General features: G+C 39.2%; 1 protein-coding gene across 1 annotated transcript in view; it reads left to right on the forward strand.

Annotated features, from left to right (window-relative positions):
• The window catches only part of NTNG2 (netrin G2), a 1,345,571-nt gene that overhangs the window by 973,404 nt on the left and 351,433 nt on the right, over positions 1-20,734 (forward strand). The window contains exon 5 of the mRNA XM_044058624.1: positions 6,937-6,963. Within this exon, the coding sequence (XP_043914559.1) occupies positions 6,937-6,963 (27 nt within the window). The remainder of the gene's footprint in view (positions 1-6,936; positions 6,964-20,734) is intronic.

Here is a 20,734-nt window from a genome sequence, read left to right on the forward strand (position 1 = left end):
GGTATTTGCACACAAGGCTGTAGCCACCAAAAGGTAGGTGGGGCAATACTGAGATAGCTGTCAGCTGGCATGCATGTTCATGCATTACATATACTGGTCTTCATGTGTAACTCACAGGTATACATGTCTTGCCATTAGACCAAAGGAATGGAAGTGTCTGGAAAGATTCACCTCACCAGAGGTGGAGGTGCAACTATAGACCCTACATACACATGGTTTGCAGACATATGTATCCCTGAGAAGGGTAAAACCGTTAAGGCCTTCTGAGACCAGATGTGGCAGGCACTGGTGCATGACATAAATATAGTGGGTAGCCATAACTGGACAAGACAGATAAGTCACATGATCACTGATTAGTTACTGTATGCCAAGACGAATGCACAGGAAATTGTCAGAAACAAACAGACCCAAGGGGTGGGAGACCAATACAGGTGCTCATCACAAAGGTGGAGAAATTCCTGGTATCCTTCACTGAGGAATGTAGGAGAACCCTCATTACTGGTGGTGGCTTAGATGTGGGAACTGAGCTAAAGATGTTTCTGTAGCGGATACACCACATTATTATCAGCATCGCACATTATGGTAGGACACTGATTTGCAATTTTGAATGATTAACTCAGACAAATTTGTGAGCATATCTGTCATCCAGTGACATCAGGACTGCAACAGCAACAAACTGCACAAGCTATGCATGTATCCACAGGTTATGTATACGATTGACATGTAGCGGTCTGTGTGCCATATATTTGTGGGAGTCACATATATGATCCAGCATTTCCATGGGTATGTTGTCTGTATGTATTCACAGATTCCAGTGGGAGAGACTCCAGCACTATAGGTCAGAATATGCTGATCTCAGCTGGTCAGTGGTGAGTGACAGTGTTGGCACCATGCACATCATCTGATGACACAGAGGCACTATCAGCAGTGCTTATAGGGGATGGTTCGCTTGTATTATCCACTGCTGAGATGGTGGTGGAGGGGTAAAATGAACCTCTAGCATCCTCTGTATTCTGTGCTGGATATCTCATCCATGTTAGCCCCACCAGAGCTACAATGGTGTCACTACCACAGATGGCATCAGAGAGCTGTCATGCCTCCAGGACAATTGCTGACCTGGCTATCACCATTCTCGTTAGTCAGTGGATGTGCAGGTCAGTGATCCAGGCACAGTCTGGCATTAATCAAGCCACATCAGAAATGCTGAATGTGCTGAGTGAACTTCGTGAGGAAATACAGTCACTGCAGAGACTGCAGGACATCCTGCAATGCATGCAGAGTGACATGGTATACAGGGACCTGCAGCAGATACACCTGTTGAGAGCCCTGGTGGCCTAGTTAGTAGACATTGATGCAGTCAAAAGATATGGGCAAGTGGCCAGCATGGCCATGCAAGGAGACAGATGCCCATTGCATGATCCCACACCAGGCTTTCATAGATGGTACACTGTTATAAAAGCAGCTTCACTGTGTACTCTGCCCATGGCTGTTTCTGCCTCTAATCATGGACAGTCTTATGGATGTGAGTCCTGCATTTCATTGCTATCACACTCCCCTGAAGCCCTACACCAAGAAATATCTACCCATGCAGTTTGACCTAGTCACAGATGCTGACATTTTAGTGAATCATCAATAGAAAGGACCACAGTGACATTCTTGCACATGCCTGTGACATGGTATATCATCCTTTGTTAAGGACATTTCCAGTCCTGACACTGCAGCACCACAAGGTACACTTAGCCAGAGTGCCACACATGGAAACTCCACCTCATTGCCAGAATGTATGATCCCTGACTCCCTCAATCTCCTAGCATTGTGCGTGACTTTGACATCCACCATCCATAATTCTTCCACCTATGTTAGTGTCACCATACCCCACCTCACCTGATGATGACTGTGCCTTGCCCACTCCTCTGATCTCGGGTGGGTATGGTAATGTTTTATGTATACAGTGGCCAATCAGTTCCCTGTACTGCATGCCCTGGGTGTATTATTGCATCTGTGCTGTCCTTGTCATGGCCTATAGGTGTGGACTAGATGATGCCTTTTTGCCAGTGTTATGATGTATTTTGTCCATCTTTGCCACACATATGGTACTCCTGTAGCTGATTCCTTTGACGACTCCTCATCTGACACCTACAGTGATGCCACAGGTGCATCCTGCAGTGCCACAGTGTCAGTACATTGTAATTGCTGTCAAAGCATTATGTTATGCAGTGTGGCACAGACCACAGATATCTAGTGGCAGGCCTCTGGAGCACACTGCAGTGTGACAACAGATGTATCCAAACAGCAGAAGTGGACCTTCAGAACTCATGTTCAATAATGTTTCTTGTCTGTGACGGTGTGGGGTTCTACATTATGTTCACCACTGTCTGGGCTTCAGATGGGGGGCGTCAGCCACAGATCCACAGTATATACATTATGAGGGGCCTACTACCTATTTTCATGGGACCCGCATATTGAGGACTCTGCGAGTGGCAATGTGTGCATTTACCAATTACATTACCCCGTAGAAAGTCACCCCACGTAAAATGCCGGTATAGGTCATTCATTCAATCAAATCATTGTGTTAGTCATGTGACATGCAATGTGAAATCTTCAATTATTTAAGTGAACGTAAAGTGTATTGGTTTATTCTGATGAAGTTCTGACTTACAGAGTGGACAAAAGTGCTTAAGGTTCATGATTAAACAGTTCATCTATCTGAAGGTGTCATGGTGGTTTTCAGTATTGTTTTGGTTTACAATGCATGTTATAAAGTTATTTTTGTTTGGTGCTTAGGATTGCTTGCTGCCTTTTCCCTGTTGCTTCCCGGGATAGATTCTGGCTCCCTATGCCCTTTGAATTAGATAAAATATAGAATGACAATATATGTATGGATGGATAGATAATGAAGCATGCATGGATTTGTAATGTAGTCGATGTCAACTGGGATTCAATAGGTAAAATATTCAAGCAAGAAAAAGCTTTTAAAAAATATATGATGATTCACTTTGTTCTGTCATCAAGACCTGTTGATGTCATCATTTATTTATTTACTCACTCACTTACCTTATTTTTTTGTTTATTTATCTGTATTATGCTTTTATTATCCAGGTTATTCCAACTAGCCCTACAACTTAATCTCGGGGAGACTAGCGGTTATATTTGTAATGACTAGGGAAAGTTTGGCTAGGACACCAGAGAAATGGTGAAATTAAAGTAACACTGGTGAAATTTGTCATTTTGTTCATATTGTAAAAAGATGTGTATAAAATGTACATATTGTATTGCAAACAATTACTTAATTGACAAAACACATTTTTTTTCAATAAAGGCAGTGGGATCTTTTACATCCACCTGAGCTACCAGCAGATCAGGCAGCTCGGACCTTTAATGTCTTACCTAAATAATAACACACTCAGGAATGCAACACCCCCTTCTGCTGATACACAGTGCCAATATTGGAAAAGTGACTCCAAGTACCTGATGTGTGAGTAGAACCCACAGTGTTTTGATTTTCCAGCATCAAATCCCTCAGTTTGCCATTGACAAGTGAAACATTCATTAGTGCATTGATATGTTTCTAGAATGACCTAGAGAAAGAAGAGTCGTTTCTTTTTTTTTTTTTTTTTGTTTGTTTGTTTGTTTTTTGCAAGGTAGGTGAATATTCTGTCTTCATTGTTTTGGCACCTTTCTTGATTCACTTTCTATGAATGTAGTATGTCAACTAACCTTGGGGGCCATGTAAGGTTTATATTTGTGAGTTTCTACTTTGTCTTGTTGACAATAGCCTAAATCAAATGTTGACTATACTAAAAGATCATCACCCATGGACCCCCTCAAACATACAGTCTGCCACACTATTTTCATGGTGTGCCACTCTTCCAACATTCCTGTAAATAACTGTAGTGGCAATTGTTGTAAACATTATAACACTCTGCAAACACAACACAAATAAGAAACTTTGCAGTAGCATCATAGTTGCTACTTAGTGATTGACTCCCCAGATGGAGTGCAGCAAATTTAATATAACGGCTTGCTTGCTTACTTTCCTATGAGTTGCAACCAAGTTCTAGAGTGCCCTCCATTGGAAGTCCCTGCTACCTGTAGAGTTTAAGGGCAAGGGGGAAGAGGAAGTAGGTTGTAGGTTGCCGGGTCTTCTTCTGTATCATACATGCACATGTTCACATCTATGGGCAATCCACCTTATGCAGTCTTTGTGAGGAGACTGGAGCACCCAGATAAAACCCATCTGAATACAGGGAAGACATGCAGACTGCACACAGAAGGCACCTCAACTGAGAATCGAACCAGAGAACCTCCTGCTGTGAGGCAACAAGGCTAATAATTGCAACACTGTACAGTTACAGTTTATTTGCTTATCTGTTTAAACAAAATTAACAGTAAATGTGTGTAGCCTCTAAGTTGTGTTTTCCATTATACTTTTTGCAAGGGGAATCGGTGCCAAGAAGTAACTAGTGGTTACATGTTGCCCCACCTTACAAATGGTAATATAAAAAATGCAGTCTGTAGATATTGCTTCCTTATGATCTGCTTGTGTTGGGAAGCATCAGATACCTATGCATGCACTGTATTCACACTGCAAAGCACATATAGCCCAGCAATCTTAACAGTTATTACAGTATATAATTCCATGGTCATACTTTGATCAGTTGCCATTTTTCATGCCTTTGAATAGTATATTTTATCAAGATTGCTTGAAATGCATGCAGTATAATATACTGGCAATATACTTTATGGTAAGTACAAGATGGACAGATTGTCTTCCTAATCGATTGTTTTGTGCTTTCTCAGACTGACTGGTTACTGCTAGTAAGGTCTGTATGTCATATTTATTCATTATTTCAGCATTCTGTCTATATTTCTTTCTTTCTTTCTTTAGTACTACACTACCCAATGAAACTTTCAAGTAATATGGAGATCTATTTACAACAGGTGTCTTTGGGTAAATTTATAGGGTTTATGTAGACCTGTCTGTCAGATGTTTTTGTGTGTGTGTGTGTGTGTATGTCTGCTCACATGCTCACATATAAATGTGAGTCTGTCTGTTTGTATGTCTTTGTTGATGACGTATGACAGAAATAAGCAATGAAGCCATGCATACTTCTTAAACTCTTAACGTAAGAAATCTGGATAAAGCCTAAAATAATGGTGGACAAAGGGCCAAAAATAGGGACAAATTTTAAATATTGTGCTTATACATTTAGGCGGTTGCTAGAAAAATAGGATTTGTGCTAGCATGCTTGTTCTTGAGGATATGAAGTCTGAAACTCAAGTGTATGTCATTTACTGACTTCTGTCCTCAGTGAGTTGCCAGAATACTGCAAGTTTTATGAAGAAAAGACCAAAAATATGAGGCAAAAATCTGGACATTCTATGAAAATCTGGACAATTGAGAGGTGTGCATAAAAAGAACAAGTGGTCAACAAGCAGAACACAAATCTGGAACCTGATGGTGCTCAATTTGTTGTGTGACATGACTTATGAGAAGCTGGTTTAGACAGCAATAGTGCTTCTACCGTACAGATTGTATCTTTTATATTTATCTGGAGTCACTGAGGCTGGTGACCTGTGTGTGTGTGTGTGTGTGTGTGTGTGTGTGTGTGTGTGTGTGTGTGTGTGTGTGTGTGTGTGTGTGTGTGTGTGTGTGTGTGTGTGTCTTCATATACATCCTCATCTATAGAATGTTGCACCAGTCAGCACTTCTCCCACTTATATTTACACCAATGCACTGCCAGGTTTGGTCTTTCTAAGGACAGGATTTTCTGCCCTTTCTTCTCGGAAAAAAAGAAAATTATCTAGATTAACAGGTGTATGTTTTATTCCTGGAAGGCCTGTAATGATTGTGTGCTGAATGTTACAAACTGATATCACAAATTACTTCTGAGTGTCTCTCAAATAGTTTGTCATGTCAACTACAGCAGCACAGCAATGAAATTCAAAAATGTTAAAACACTCTCTCAGTTAAGGAAGGTTTTAGCATTTAAAAATGGGTTCATGAACCCTGATACTGACAAACATTGTGTACAGTGGGGTATAAAAAACACACACAGTGTAGTATGTACACACCACATCGGGACCATGAGTCATAGACATGGATTGTGGCCTTTAATGGTGGTGTACAAATGTCCTTTGTTCTTTATGAACTGCATACAGGAGTACATAGTACACAAAGCATTGTGATCTCTCCATCACAGCACAACAGCTGCTTTACTGTGCTATGTTGCATGACACTGTAGCACAGTACAGTATAAAATGTCTGTCTACAAATGAGTGCTATGCAGGTTTGCCTAGGCCATTTCATAACATGCAATGGATTTTTAAGCCAATGTTGCATTTAGTGTAAAATATGCTGAAAACCAGTTTGAATAATCTTTGCACTGTCATTCAAAAGACAAAGGAAGGCTAAATCAAACAATAGCTCATGTCCTGTGTAAAAGCTCTGATGCACTGCTAGTCCAGATTACGCATTTACTTGGACATCCCTTTTAATGAGAAGACAGAACAGAGCATGGTCATTATGCACAGCACTATCTAGCTAACCATAGCAAGGTACCACTTATTACGTATTTCTTAACTCCTGCAGCATTTTTTAATGCAACTGTTCATTCTGCTAATGATCATACCTAATGAATACCACAGCGAGAAAAAAAGATGACAGAAACTCTTTGTACTCTTCTGTGTTATATTTAAAGTATGACATGGTACTGCTTCTGTGTTTTTAATCAGGATATTTCAATAGATGCAATTCATTCTCTTATAACCAGACTTTGCAGAAATAAATGTAGATTCTACTGTGTGACTCCCTCCCTTTCTATCACTGTCCCTGACAATGAACATACATTTTTATTTTTTGTGACTTTGTCATTGATATGAAAAATGCACTACAGATTTTAATACACTGTTTCTTGTTTGCTTTTCTGCTCCTAGGCTCAGCTGCGGGACAGGCTTTTGGCAGTAAGTACATCACAAGATTTATTTCTACTGAGTCTTTTGCAAGTATTTTTGTCATTCTCTGAAATGATTTTCCTTTCATAACATAATTATCACTTGAGCCAAAATTTAATACAGTGCGTAAAAACAACAAAAAGTATAAAAGAGTTCAATAATTTAAAATGAATAATGGCTAACAAATTATGTACTGCTGTCCTTTGAACCTAACTTATTTGAGATATGTCTGTAGATAACCTTATTTTTGTTTTCAGCGACATGCCCATGCAGAAAAGTTGTAATTTTACATTAAAAAAGGATCTGAAACCACAAAATGGAACACTGTCAGCCCTTTTAATTCTTACATATTTCTGTTTGAAAAACTGACGTTTGGGGGGTGGGCATATTCTATATAATTATTCGGCTTAACTATAAGTTAAGTTCAGGACTGGATTCCAAAATAATTGTGTTCTGAGTAAGACATACCCTGAACTTGCTAATGATGTTTCTGCATAAATGATTTCACAGAAAGGGTTATGAATTACCTTGTTAATATATGCAAATAAGGAACTATGTAAGGCTTGTGGGACAGTTCAAATTGTAAATCAAATTCCAAAAAAAGCAGCAGAGTCAAAATGCCCAAAGATGGTACAAGTTAAAAGTAGTGGTGCATATCTTTACAATTATGCATGCCACCATGGAGACCACATGCCAGCGATCCAAATAAGCAACCAAAAGTGTCCAAGCAATAAGCAAGTAGGTTCCTAAGCCTTTCATGATGTTTTCACTGTTTTGGTTTATGATATTCTTTTGTGAGTTATTTATTTACTTTTGCTGACTTAGTAGCTACTGTTTTATCTAGGTGCTAGTTGCTGAGTGTGTTGTGCACTGGTGACTATGGTAAGCATCTATTACTTGGGCTAAAGTTCAGGGGAGTTTGTTTTGTTCTGTGGTTTCTCTTTTTCTCATCTCTGTTGCCTGCTATTATGTATTACAGATTTTCTGATTTGTAGTTTGGCTTGCTGTCAGTATATTAGCATCACCATTGTAAAGTAAACAGGAATGCCACATCATACCGGCTTCTGTGGTCTCTGCATTCTGATGCCACATGTCATGTTTTTTCAGCAGTTACATGGTGCCACCTGTCATGATTTTTCAGCAGTTATGTGGTGCCACATGTCATGGTTTTCAGCAGTTACATGGTGCCACATGTCATGGTTTTTCAGCAGTTACATGGTGCCACATGTCTTGATTTTTCAACAGTTACATGGCTCCCTATTGGGATGTTGGCACTCAAAATGCAGAGTGCTGAAAAGCTGAAAAAAAGACTGAAAAACCAGAGAAAGTGAATCTCAAAAATCACTTTTCTCTTAAAATTTCTTTTTGTCGGGAGGACCCCCCCCCCGCACCTCCTCTGAACTTATTTATACCAACTCTGAGATTGCCAAGAGGAATATTCTGAGTAATGACATCTCGGGCTAAGTATATGTAAGTCAATTCTTTTGGTCATTCAGTCTCTGCATTTCAGGACTCATTCTAGTGGGTCTTGACATTTCAAATGGTCACCCAGCTACACTGTAAGTTGTGTATGATTGTCTTTCATACACACCACGCATATCTTGGGTATTCCACGATCCCCTTTGCCTTATTTTTGCACCGTGTAGCTTAACTCTGTCCATAGAAGGGATTTGTTATCTGCTGATTACAATGACAGATGTCATAATACACTGAGCACTTGTAATGAAACTCCATTATGTTACTAAATCTCATTAAGTAAAAGTCTTGCAGCTTAACGGTTTGGGGCAGAGTTGTAAAATGGTTACTCCTTGGAGATGTCTCCTCCAACTATCCACACATTCCAACACATTCAAGGTACTGTGCCACAGTAAACTGCTCAAAGCAGCTGTTCCTTTTAACAGACAGGGTCCAAAATGTGGTGCTGCTTCTGTAATCCAGGGACTAAGAATGAATAGGTGCAGCACACCTGAAAAGTCAGGTGTGCACTGATGCAAACCATAAGTAATATTAATGGTTATATAACCAGAAAGCACTATGAAAACTCAGGATAAACTCAAAAGAAAAAAATATACAAACGTGTTGGACATTAAAAATGGTAAACAATATGATGCTTTATATAAACATATTACTGAGTATAAGGAACATGCATTTGGTTTCTTGGTGATACAACAGCTTGTCCCCGATATTCAAGGAAAATTTTTACCTGAACATTTTGAATTATGTGAATTAAAATGGCAACTAAGGCTAAATGCTTTTGTGTATCCTGGGCTGAATGAATACACTAGTATTAACTGCTTATTGAAACTTAAACATATTGAGGGTTAAAGAATTTCAATTGTTTTAATTGCTTTTAATTGGAATGTGATTGGTTCATTGAATAAGGTATTTTAATTGGTAAAGTAGGATGGTTCTTTGTTCTGATGAAGTCCCAAGTGATGTTAGGGAATGAAAGCGCTTAACTTGGCTTTTACCTAATAAAGAGTATTGTTCAAATTGGTGGCCTGTGGTGGCTGTTTCTTTTGAGTTAATATCAATGGTTATTTCCCACAATAATAAGGTATGTCCCCAAGTCGAAGATGTGGGTCATGTTTTCAGTCACATAGTGATGTTTGGTTGTCTTAGGGCACTAGTGTATGCACTGTATGCCCTCGCTTGGCCTTGCATCCATTGACAGTGGTCATCCCTTAGAATTCAAAGACAACTGAAGAGGCACCTGAACATTATGGAGCCATCAGTGACCATACCAGTATGTGCAAGTGTATATATTTAGCTGTGTGTGTGTGTGTGTGTGTGTGTGTGTGTGTGTGTGTGTGTGTGTGTGTGTGTGTGTGTGTGTGTGTGTGTGTGTGTGTGTGTGTGCATGCATGTGCACACGTGCAAATGTGTACAAATAATGTCTAAGACACTATGTGCCTCAATCTTCTATTTTATCTCCTGCAGTCTATATGTATTTGTAGTCCACGTTACTTGTTTTGTTTCCACGCTATATTCACTGATCTATAACATACTTGTACACATGTGGCTCCCATAGTGAATCCATGCTACACCGTCACAAATACCATGAGCCTTTCATTCACCCTACCACAGCACCATATAGACCCTGCCAGGGAAGTTCTAGAAAGTTTCACATGGTATTTGCTGAAGCTCAGATAACACACTGCATTCACAGTGTGACTTATACAGAATGTACGTTAGTCATGTTATATTACAGGGGCGCAGTCACAGTGTGGGACTCCTATTTAGTGTAACAGTGCTGTTCTCTTCATACTGCTGCATGGCAGTGGGGTGGGGGGTCAGGGTCACTGCTGACACATTTGGTCAGTGATTCTTTTTCAGAAGAAAGGCTCATCTTTGCTACCCTGGAACAGCACCTCAAAAAAGATTGTTTTTGTTTTTGTTTGTTTCTTAGCATTTCTTTTATTTTTTTTACAGAAAGAAAACATAATATTTTACTATTATGATACAACTGACACAAAGCAGACGTCAGGTATAACTCCATTTTCATATGTTTTTCTAACTTCTAAGAAATAAAAAAATGGACAGACAATATCTTTGACGACCATTTTAATGTTGTAAAAAAGAAAACCTGTAGAACAGCAAAATCATTGTGGAGTCTTATGGAATGTAATCAATCATAAAATTAGATTCCAGCCAAAATGTAGGATACCAAATGGGCTAACAGTGTTCCAAACATATTATCTATAAATAATCTATGAGCAAGAAATGATTAGTCAAGTATGTAAGACTCATAAAAACAGTCACAAATAATTTTAAATTTGTTTAAGCAAGATTGGAAGCTGTCTGCATTTCGTTATTTATTTTTCTCATATTTTAATGTGATGTTATCTGTAACTGTCCTTAGATGTCTATCCAACGTTCAACAGTTTTTCCACAGTTTTGCTCATGTTTAGTTTTCCACGACTAGATGTTTGTGACAAATGTAAGGGGTCCCTAGCAAAAGGAAATGCCTCCAGTCCTTAGTTACTCACCTATACTGTACTTGATGTGTCTGATTTTATTTAACTGTTGTATTTTTGACTCTGAGCACTTCCTATAATTTCTCCCCTCATAGTGTCACAGGTTACCCGTATCAGCAGGAATGATGCCACAGCCCCTAGCCCACTCCAGAGCCAGCAGACAGGTGCGATGCAGTAAAAGTGTAGTGAGATGATCTAAAGGCATAGAATAACCATAGAGAGTAGCTATCGCTTACATGTTTGCATTCACTGTTAGTCTGCTGTAGTTGTAGAGTAATTTGTGAAATAGCCAACCACGCTGTCTGATACTGGTAGTGCAGAAGTGGTGTAGAGATAGTATATGTAGATAGACGTCTGTCTGCGAATAGTATGCATTAACATTTTAATATAGTTTGTTCTGTCAATGGTTTGGGATTGCTCTTCTTTATACATACATACATATATCTATAGAAACAGACTCGCACACACTGAAACTAAACTAATATGATTTTCTTGAATATTGGAATTCTTCCAGTAAAAGCTCAGTGCAATATTCAAACCATATTTATAATACACAAGAATTATTTTTTAATAGAAAACAAGCTAGCAAACCACAGCATTTCTGAGAATGCATTTTATAAATGAAAGATATTTTTTCGCATTTTCTGTGTCTTAAGGTTTGATAGGGAGGTATTAAAGAAGTTTGTTGTGTAACATATTTAAGGTTTGTCTGTGGCTCTATAATTGTATAATTAGTGAAACTCATAACACATCTGTTAAAAAAAAACATTCTGTCATTGTCATTTACAAATATGAAAGTGTGAAACCAATCTTATATTCAGCACATTATGATATGATATATGCAGTTTACAATTATAGACATGTTTATGTTTGGTTATGTCTGTTATTAGGTTTAGTAAGGCACTCCAAATGGCAAACTTGATGTGCATGTGGCTAAAATGTACAAATCCGGTTGCAACCACAATGCTTAATTAGTATAATTGAAGGAAGAAAGTTATTTGCTTAATGCATACATCTCACTTTGTCTTACATAACATATACACTGGTGCAGGATGTTGCCAATGACAAAGGTACTCAGTGGTAGATCATTTTATGGACACTTGGATTTGGACACTGCTGCTAAATACAAAGAGCTTGAAGTAAATTAAGTACTAATCTGTGATACCACAGTCTGTGTGCATCACGTGGGTAGGTAGGTATTATCCTGAGCTATTACTGAGGCATTTTTGGAATAAGGAGATATTTACCTGCACAGAAAAACTCAGACGTCATTGGTCATAGTTTGCTTCAGACCTGCATGCCAAGGCTCAACATGATGCCTGAGCTCCCCGCTCTGGTAAGTATTTTTAAATGTCATTTATGAAACTTTACTTTTAATGTCAGTAAAAGTTCTGAATACAAAAAGGAAGAGATTTTTTCCATAGGTGATGGACTTGCTGGATCACAATATTGACTCTTTATAATACAGCAGATATAATCAGCTGCAGATATCACGCTCTGTGGCCTTGTTAAAGGTGTTTGAGGTCTTGTGATATATATGGATGAAGGTCTGATTATGCCTCAAATGACACAGGTTTAAATAATGGCTTTCAAGCTGGAATAGCCTCCTGAAGGAAGGAGAAATGAGTGAGCAGAAGCTACATGCTTGCCTTCCTCAGGAGGAGGATTTGTGCAGACCCTGTTCTAAGAATGACACCTAGTGATGGTTGATAGCTCACAAGTCATATACTGTTATGGAACCATGCACAATAAGTCTATCAATGTGGCATTGGGAGGGCATAAGCATGTCTGCAAAGCAGGGTAGCTCTAATGCATGCCTTGAGTGTGCTCCACTGCAGTAAGTAAAGGGTACAGCAAAGAAAAACATACAGCAAAATAACAAGCCAGTCAGTTTGACAGGCCAGCAATGGTCAGCTCTTTCTCCAACAAGCGCTGACTGTGACCAGCTTGGAAAGGGGAACAGACTGATCAGTAAGGCAGTGGGATGGGTCATATGGCTAAGTAGGTAGGACAGAAAAATAAATTTTATAAAAAAGTTAAGGTTATGAATCCATTTCATAGATAGGAATCCAAAATATCTTCTTTCAGCTTCCCAAAAATGAACCCTGTATACCCTGTATGGAACTGAGTGGACAGCTTCCCAGAAATGAACCCTGTATAACCTGTATGGAACTGAGTGGACAGCTTCCCAGAAATGAACCCTGTATACCTTGTATGGAACTGAGTGGACATTCGTCTTGCTTCATTTTTTTCTTTACTGGATTCAATGCAATTTTTTAGGGTTATTTAAAAGTTGCTTCTTGTTCTATCTGAGCTCTTGCGCTATCTACAGCTATAACTGTATATCTATCTATATCTTTATATTTATATATCAGGTCTACTTCAGAATCTCAAAATACTGAAAACTCAAAATAATGATGGCATTTGCCCCTTCTCAACTGTTGTGCGATCTTGGAGTTGGTATATATAATTAGCAGGGGGTGTGGGGGGAGCAGCCCCCTGCATTAAAAGTGTTTTCAGTATTTTGAGATTCAGTCTTTTGTTTTTTCAGTCTTCTGAAGTAGACCCATATATCTATATATATATACATATATATATATATATATATATATATATATATATATATATATACATCTCTTTGTAAGGTGACGGAGAAAGAGAGGTGAAATAAAACAAGCTTATGTCTGCTGTAAATGTTTTTCAGTGTCCAACAGGCACTACTACAGCTCTGGAATTATTTGATTAATTGTACAGTTTTAACACACTCAGATATTTCTACTTAGTTTTTATCATTCACTTTCTTTGGTACTAAGTGTTTTATGTGATATATTAATATAGGAATAATGCCCTGGAGAGGCAGGAGTTATAACAAGATTTACTCATTACTGGCCCAGTTTATTCCTGTGGGCAAAGCCCAAGGGTGTCAAAGCTCAGCCCAGGAGAGAAAGAAATGTAGCCATATCGACATACTATTAACTTATTGTTTTCGGTTCTTTTTGTTTAGCCAGTTATCTGTACGGTACTTATAGGTTCATAGATAAGTACTAGGCTAGCTACCCTTGAAAGCCATTTTAAGCCTAACAAGTTTCACTTTTTGTGTTCAAAATAACCTATCCCATTTGGTTATAGATTGGCTTTCCCATCCCATGGTTGATTATTACATATTAGCCCTACCAAGAATAACTGAGATCATACCATAGATAATTTGAGGGTACCCATATATGTGATAAAGCATTTAAGAGCTGTCTCTGTTCATTAGCAGAATGGAGCCAGTCCTGGGGTAAATTTTCTGCTTCCCATCCATAGATGGATGTTGTGGTTGCATATGGATATAGATGAATTTTGTTTTATGTGGATGTTTTGTTCCACAGCAGTGGTACCCTCTGCAAGATGTACCTTTCCCTCCAAACCATTCTGTTCATGTTACAGAAAAGGTGCTTAACAGTCACATTGACTGGATTACTATAGCAATAACCCAGGACTGGGTGTGGGTAATGCTGGATTTACCCACGGTTGGTGTGGTTTGGTCACGAGGGTGAAGCCCGAGTGGCCAAACAAAGACAACCGTGGGTAAATCCAGCATTACTCACACCCAGAAGTGGGTTATTGCTATTATACAATGACATTGTTTAAGAAAAAAAATAATTACTTTTCTTAAATAATGGCATTGTATAATGCCTCCTTGCTGCCCTTCCGCAGCTGTCTGGTATTCCGTGGAAGTTCTGATGTACTGCGCATGCATATGCTTACACAGTACATCAGAGCTGTGGGCGGAAGCAACGGAGAAAGCAAGATCTTCGTTGCTTTTTAAAAACTCTCTCGCTATGTTAAAGGAGTTTAACATAGCAAGACAGCTTTAAAAAAAGCAACGGAGAATCTCTGCTGCTTTTTTTAAAGCTGTCTTGCTATATTAAACCCATTTAATATAGTGATACACCTTTAAAAAAAGCAACAGAGATAGGAAGATGAAAAAATGCCAAAGTAGTCCGTAAATTGGTAGCACCGTTTAATTACAAGTTCTGTAATAACACACTAAGCGCTTTCACCCATCCAGTCCGTGGGTTTCATCAGAGTAAAAAAACAATGAAAGCCTTTTCTTTTATTACAAAGCAAACCAATCTCTATACAATCACATTTCCACTCCAATCAAGTTAAAATTCCAACAATTAATTGAATAAATTAATAAAATAATTAATTAAACAATACAACGCCTCCTTAATATACAATAAAATATTGAATAAAACAGTCTTGTACTAAAATTAATCCAGTCAACGTTCCTGTGTCTAGTCAGTTGTTATACAAGACTAATAAACTGAACAAAAGTGTGTTTATAATAGTTAATAGTTGATAATTAATAGTTGATAGTTAATAAATATGTCTTTATAAAAATATATATATATATGTAATTAAGAGTACTAATACTAAAAACTAAAATTAAAATTGTTAAAAAATATATATATGTTCAGTTAGAATTGTAAATATGCAATCTTTGAATAGATAATACAATTTTTGTATATTGTTGTGTTGATTTGTATGTGTACTCCTTTTATTTGGTTTAATATACCTAATAAAATGAAGTTCATCCTTAATGAATTTGAAAACTTGTTTAGATACAATATGATTTGTATTTTAAAATACTAGAAATGGAGATGTGTTCATTAATGCCAGGTGTGTTGCTGGCATTAAGTCTGAGTTGCCATGAACATTCCCTTGTTTCCAGTAAGTTATTCACATCTCCTTCTTTATTCATATTGTCTGAGATCCTATCGATTACAAAAAATATGAACCTTTTAAAATCCAGACATTTTGTACTATGTAGGTATAGGGAACTTGTTGTCTTCTTGTTTTTGATATCTCTATTGTGTTCCATTATACGCTCTCTTAACTTCCTTATAGTTTTACCTACATAGTACGCTGGACATGATAAACAGGTTGCTAAGTATACCACCATCTTGGTATTACAATTGACATGTCCTGGGCATCTAATAGATCTGTTAAAATTGTGTATCATAACATAGGGACCATCATTAATAAATTTACATGTTCTACATAACCCACATTTTCTCATTTTTGAATTCCTGTAGGGTGGGTTATTTTCAAAGTGTTGTTTCAAATTCTTTCATATGTTCATAGGTTCATAGGTTTGTACTAGGCTATCAGCCCTAGGGCCTATACAAGCCTAGCCATAACAATTCCCTGGCTATTTATTCCCACACTATTTACTTCCCTGGACCCCTGTCTAGCAGGGCAACTGACGTGATCCCCGGGGTGAATTTCCTTTCTCCCATCCAATCGTCAAGGTTCCTTTTGAAGAGGACCAAAGAGGCACTCTGCTTGACATGTATGGGCAATCTATTCCAGAGTCTGGGGAGTCTCTGGGTCAGGAACCTATCCCTCCAGCATGTTTTGTTTATTGTGATGACAAGGTTTAGATCCCTGGAGCGTGTGGCTCTGAGGGATTGGGATTTCTTTAAGTGTAGCATGTCCAACAGCTCTGGGTTTGACATGGCCTTATTTGTTAAGCAAAGATCGCCTCTGAGTAGACGATATGCGACAGAGTATAGCTGGAGTTTTTTAAGGCGGTCAGCATAGGGCATCTGCTTTAGGCCTGTGATTCTTTTAGTGAGGTATTTCTGTGACCTTTCCAGTTGTTGCAGATATCTTGAGAGGTACATAACAAACGGGGCATTGTATTCTATAATGGGTCTAATGAGGGATGAGTACAGTGGGACAATGACCTCCTTTTTTCTGGATGAAAAGCCCTTAGTGATGAGGTGTGCCACATAGAAGGATTTCCTGACTGTTGTGGCGATGTGGTTATCGAAGGTGAGACCAATGTCCACCTGTGTCCCTAAGTTTCTTATCAAACTTTCGGTGTTTAGTGTACTGCCACCTATATGGTATTTCATGGATATATGTTTTTTTCCCAAAGGGGATAACTATACACTTCTTGGCATTGAGCTTGAACCATTGGCTCTGGCACCAAGCGTCTGTTTCTGTAAGGCCCTTTTGTAGAGTATCCACATCATTTGGGGATTCAATAATGGCTCCCAGTTTACAGTCATCTGCAAACTTTGTTATCCAGAGTCCCTTAGTGTTGGCCTGTACTTCAGAGAAGTAGATGCCAAACAAAAGCGGTCCCAGGACTGAACCCTGAGGTACTCCACTTGTCACTTGCCTGGAGCTGGATTTGGAGTCGGCTACTTTTACAGTGTGGGTTCTATCAGTAAGCCAGTTAGCAACCTATTGGGTGATGTAGGGATTAATGCCCAGCTTAGTAAGTTTATCTATGATTCCAGAGTGGGGGATGGTGTCAAAGGCCTTGGCAAGGTCTAGATAGGCTGTGTGGACCACCTTACCCTTGTCCATGGCTCTGGAGACTGATTCAAAGAAGTCAATCAAGTTCAAGAGACAAGATCGGAAATTCACAAATCCAAACTGGGTGGGGTCCAGTGTTTGAAGGTTGCCAATGTCTTTGTTTATAAGTTCCATGATAATACGCTCCATGACCTTGCAGATAAGGCTTGTCAGACTGATGGGATGGTAGTTTCCGGGATCCAAGGTGGATCCCCCCTTGTGGAGTGGGATAACTGTAGCTGTGCGCCACTCAATGGGCATGAAACCTGAGGTGAGGCTATGATTAAACATGACACTTAGGTGAGTCGCCAGTTCATATTGTAGTTCATGTAGTACACAGCCCGGGATGTCATCTGGTCCCATGGATGCTGTATTCTTAGCTTTGGAGAGTGCATTTTTTACCTGTGTGGCCGTTATTACCAGAATTTGGCAATCTTCCGGTATTGAGATGGGCCATTTAGGGGGTGAGAGGGGGGTGAAGTTGGCACTGAATCGATCTGCCAGGATATTGGCAATATCCTTTGGATCAGTATATTTAATGCCATTCTGTTTTAGCCCAGAGTAGATCTGAGCATTGCCATTTAGATTCTTGACATAGTTATAGAATGCCTTGTTGTTGTCTTTGGAATCTTTGGCAATTTTATTTTCATAACTAGCTTTGGAGGATTTTATGAGGGATCTCAGTTTCTTACTGAGGCTGGTAAGGAAGTTTTTTGCATCCTGGGATTTTCCTCTTTTCTGCAACAGTTTCTTCCTTTTGTTGTAAAGTTTGTTTATGGCAGGGGACCACCAGATTGGCTTTTTTTTGGATGAGAGCATCTTGGTTCTATTTGGGATGGCACGATTTATGCATGAGTGGATGTGCTCATACAGTGCCTTAGTGTAGGATTCAGCAGTTGAACTTTCAGCTCCCGTCTGTATGGGTGTCATGAAGTTTGTCACTTTTGACTTGAGTAGCATGAAGTTGGCTTTGGAAAAGTTTTTTGTGGAGGTTTCCTTACGGGGGGGGGGGGGTGAGATGTGGATGTTAAGGGTGATTAGCGTATGGTCAGACATGACTAATGAGGGGGTGACCATAGGTGTGGAGCATCGATTTCTCATGTTGGTAATGACCAGGTCTAGGATACTGGAGCCCCTGGTGGGACTATGGATTAGTTGATCCAGGGCATTGGAATTTATGAATTCCAAGAACCGTTGGGCAAAGGTGTTGGTACATGAGTAGCTTTCCCAGTTAATGGCAGGGTAGTTAAAATCACCCAGTATTAGGGTGTTTGTTTCTAGCTTAATATTTTCCAGTATGTTTAGAAAGGTGTAGTGAGAATCTTGGGGTATGGTGGGGGATCTGTAGCAAGCTACAATTTGGATTGCAGTCTTACCTAGTGTTAGTTGCACCTGGAGAATTTCAGACGCATTGTGTTGGGCAACTAGCCTGGTGGTGTGAATATCCTTGGTGAATATTGACACTCCTCCACCTTTAGTGTTTCGGTCCTGCTTTGGTGGCCGAAAAGTGTGGTAAGAGTTGTAGCCTGGTATTGCAGGGGTGCTCTCTGGAGCCTTGAACCAGGTCTCAGTTAGTGCACAGATATCGATGTTCTCCATTTTTAGGAGTGCCTCGAGAGAGTGCATTTTGAGGTTTAGACTTCTAGCATTGAGTAGCATTACCTTCAGATTTTGCATGCTTGTACCTGTTACGGTGGCGGTTTTGTTCTTTGAACTTTGCCTAAAAAAGGCACTATAGGGGTGGCAAGAGCCTTAGCCAGTAACCTGAATCCCAGAGGCGACAGGTGCAGACCATCTCTGGCAAAGCATCGTGGTCTGTCAATCATGTCGTCCCGGGCAGACAGATACTGGATCCCCTTTGAATGACACCAGATGCTTAGCCAATTGTTGAAGTCAATAATTTTGTCCTTATATTGTGGTATCATTCTGGGTGAAGGCAGGATGCTACTCAGGGTTAGGGTCATACTTGCCTGGGCCACATGATCTGAGAGCTCTTCCAGGTCTCTTTTCATGTAGTCCAGGGAGGTACGTCTCAAGTCATTCACTCCAACATGGACAATGACAGAGTCATATTTGTACTTGTTGTGGAGTGACTTGAGTGCATGCGTTATGTGGCGGATCCTGGCACCCGACAGGCAGCTGACTGTAATTTTCTCCTTGTTCAACCTGGTGAGAGGGACATCAGTGTGCCGGACTATAGAGTCACCTATGACTAAAGTGTTAGGTACATTGTCTTGCCTTAGGGGCTGTTGCTGGGTGGCACATGGGTGTTTTGAACTATGTGACACTTTGGTTGTGATTGGTGTTTGTTTGCGTTTCAGCTTCAAAGGTCCTTGTTGTTTGGGCAGGTTACAGTTAAGGGCCTCTGCATATGTGGATTTAGTGTTGCTATATGTGGGTGTTGGTGGTGCGGGTTTAGAAGGGCTATGTGTTGCTTGAGGTGTAGTGTGGGTGTTAACCTTCTCCTCTTGACTGTCTAGCACAATCTTGGGTGGAGAGAGCTTTGCTTCCATTTTGGCTATGTAAGTGCATCTCTCACAGGTTGTAGTGTTGGGTGGTAGGAGGAGAGGGTTGTCTGTGTACATGAGGCAATTACTGCATTGCCCCAGTATGCCCAGATTCACCAGGTGGACAGGAGAAATCACCGGAAGCTGACCCGTGGACATGCCTCGTTTGATGCTTTTTTTTTTTTTTTTTTGTAAAGCACAGGAGCTGTTTTCCCTTACCTTAGCAAGGTACTTTGCAATTATAGGCTGTTTAGTTTCCCCTACTGTATGTAATACTGGGGTAGTTACCTAAAATATTCGTAATGTCCACTTTATTATAAAATACTTTTTCCCATGCTTCTTTTACTGTACTAATTATTGTATCTGTGGTCTCATTAAATGGTAATATTAATACTTCTGTCTTATTATTTTTTTTATTTTTATTATTTGTTTTCCCGCTTGTACTTATTGTGTTTCCAAACTTCAAAATGGGTTTAAAGTTCTGATTCCTTTTAACTTTTACTTCATTCCTTGTTTCAGTTAATAGCTGCTGTGGGTAGCCTCTATCCAAGAACATATCTGTGAGTTTGTCTATCTCACTTTCGAATACTACGTCATTACTTATAATCCTGGATAGTCTGACCATTTGGCCCTTCACTAAGTTCCTTTCTTGAAAATACGGGTGACAGCTATTAAAATTATAAACACACTTTTGTTCAGTTTATTAGTCTTGTATAACACTTGACTAGACACAGGAACGTTGACTGGATTAATTTTAGTACAAGTCTGTTTTATTCAATATTTTATTGTATATTAAGGAGGCGTATTGTTTAATTAATTATTTTATTAATTTATTCAATTAATTGTTGGAATTTTAACTTGATTGGAGTGGAAATGTGATTGGATAGAGATTGGTTTGCTTTGTAATAAAAGAAAAGGCTTTCATTGTTTTTTTACTCT

The sequence above is a fragment of the Protopterus annectens genome, chromosome 16.part0 (genome assembly GCF_019279795.1).
Source record: "Protopterus annectens isolate FY-2018-M chromosome 16.part0, PAN1.0, whole genome shotgun sequence".
Taxonomy (NCBI): Eukaryota; Metazoa; Chordata; order Ceratodontiformes; family Protopteridae; genus Protopterus; species Protopterus annectens.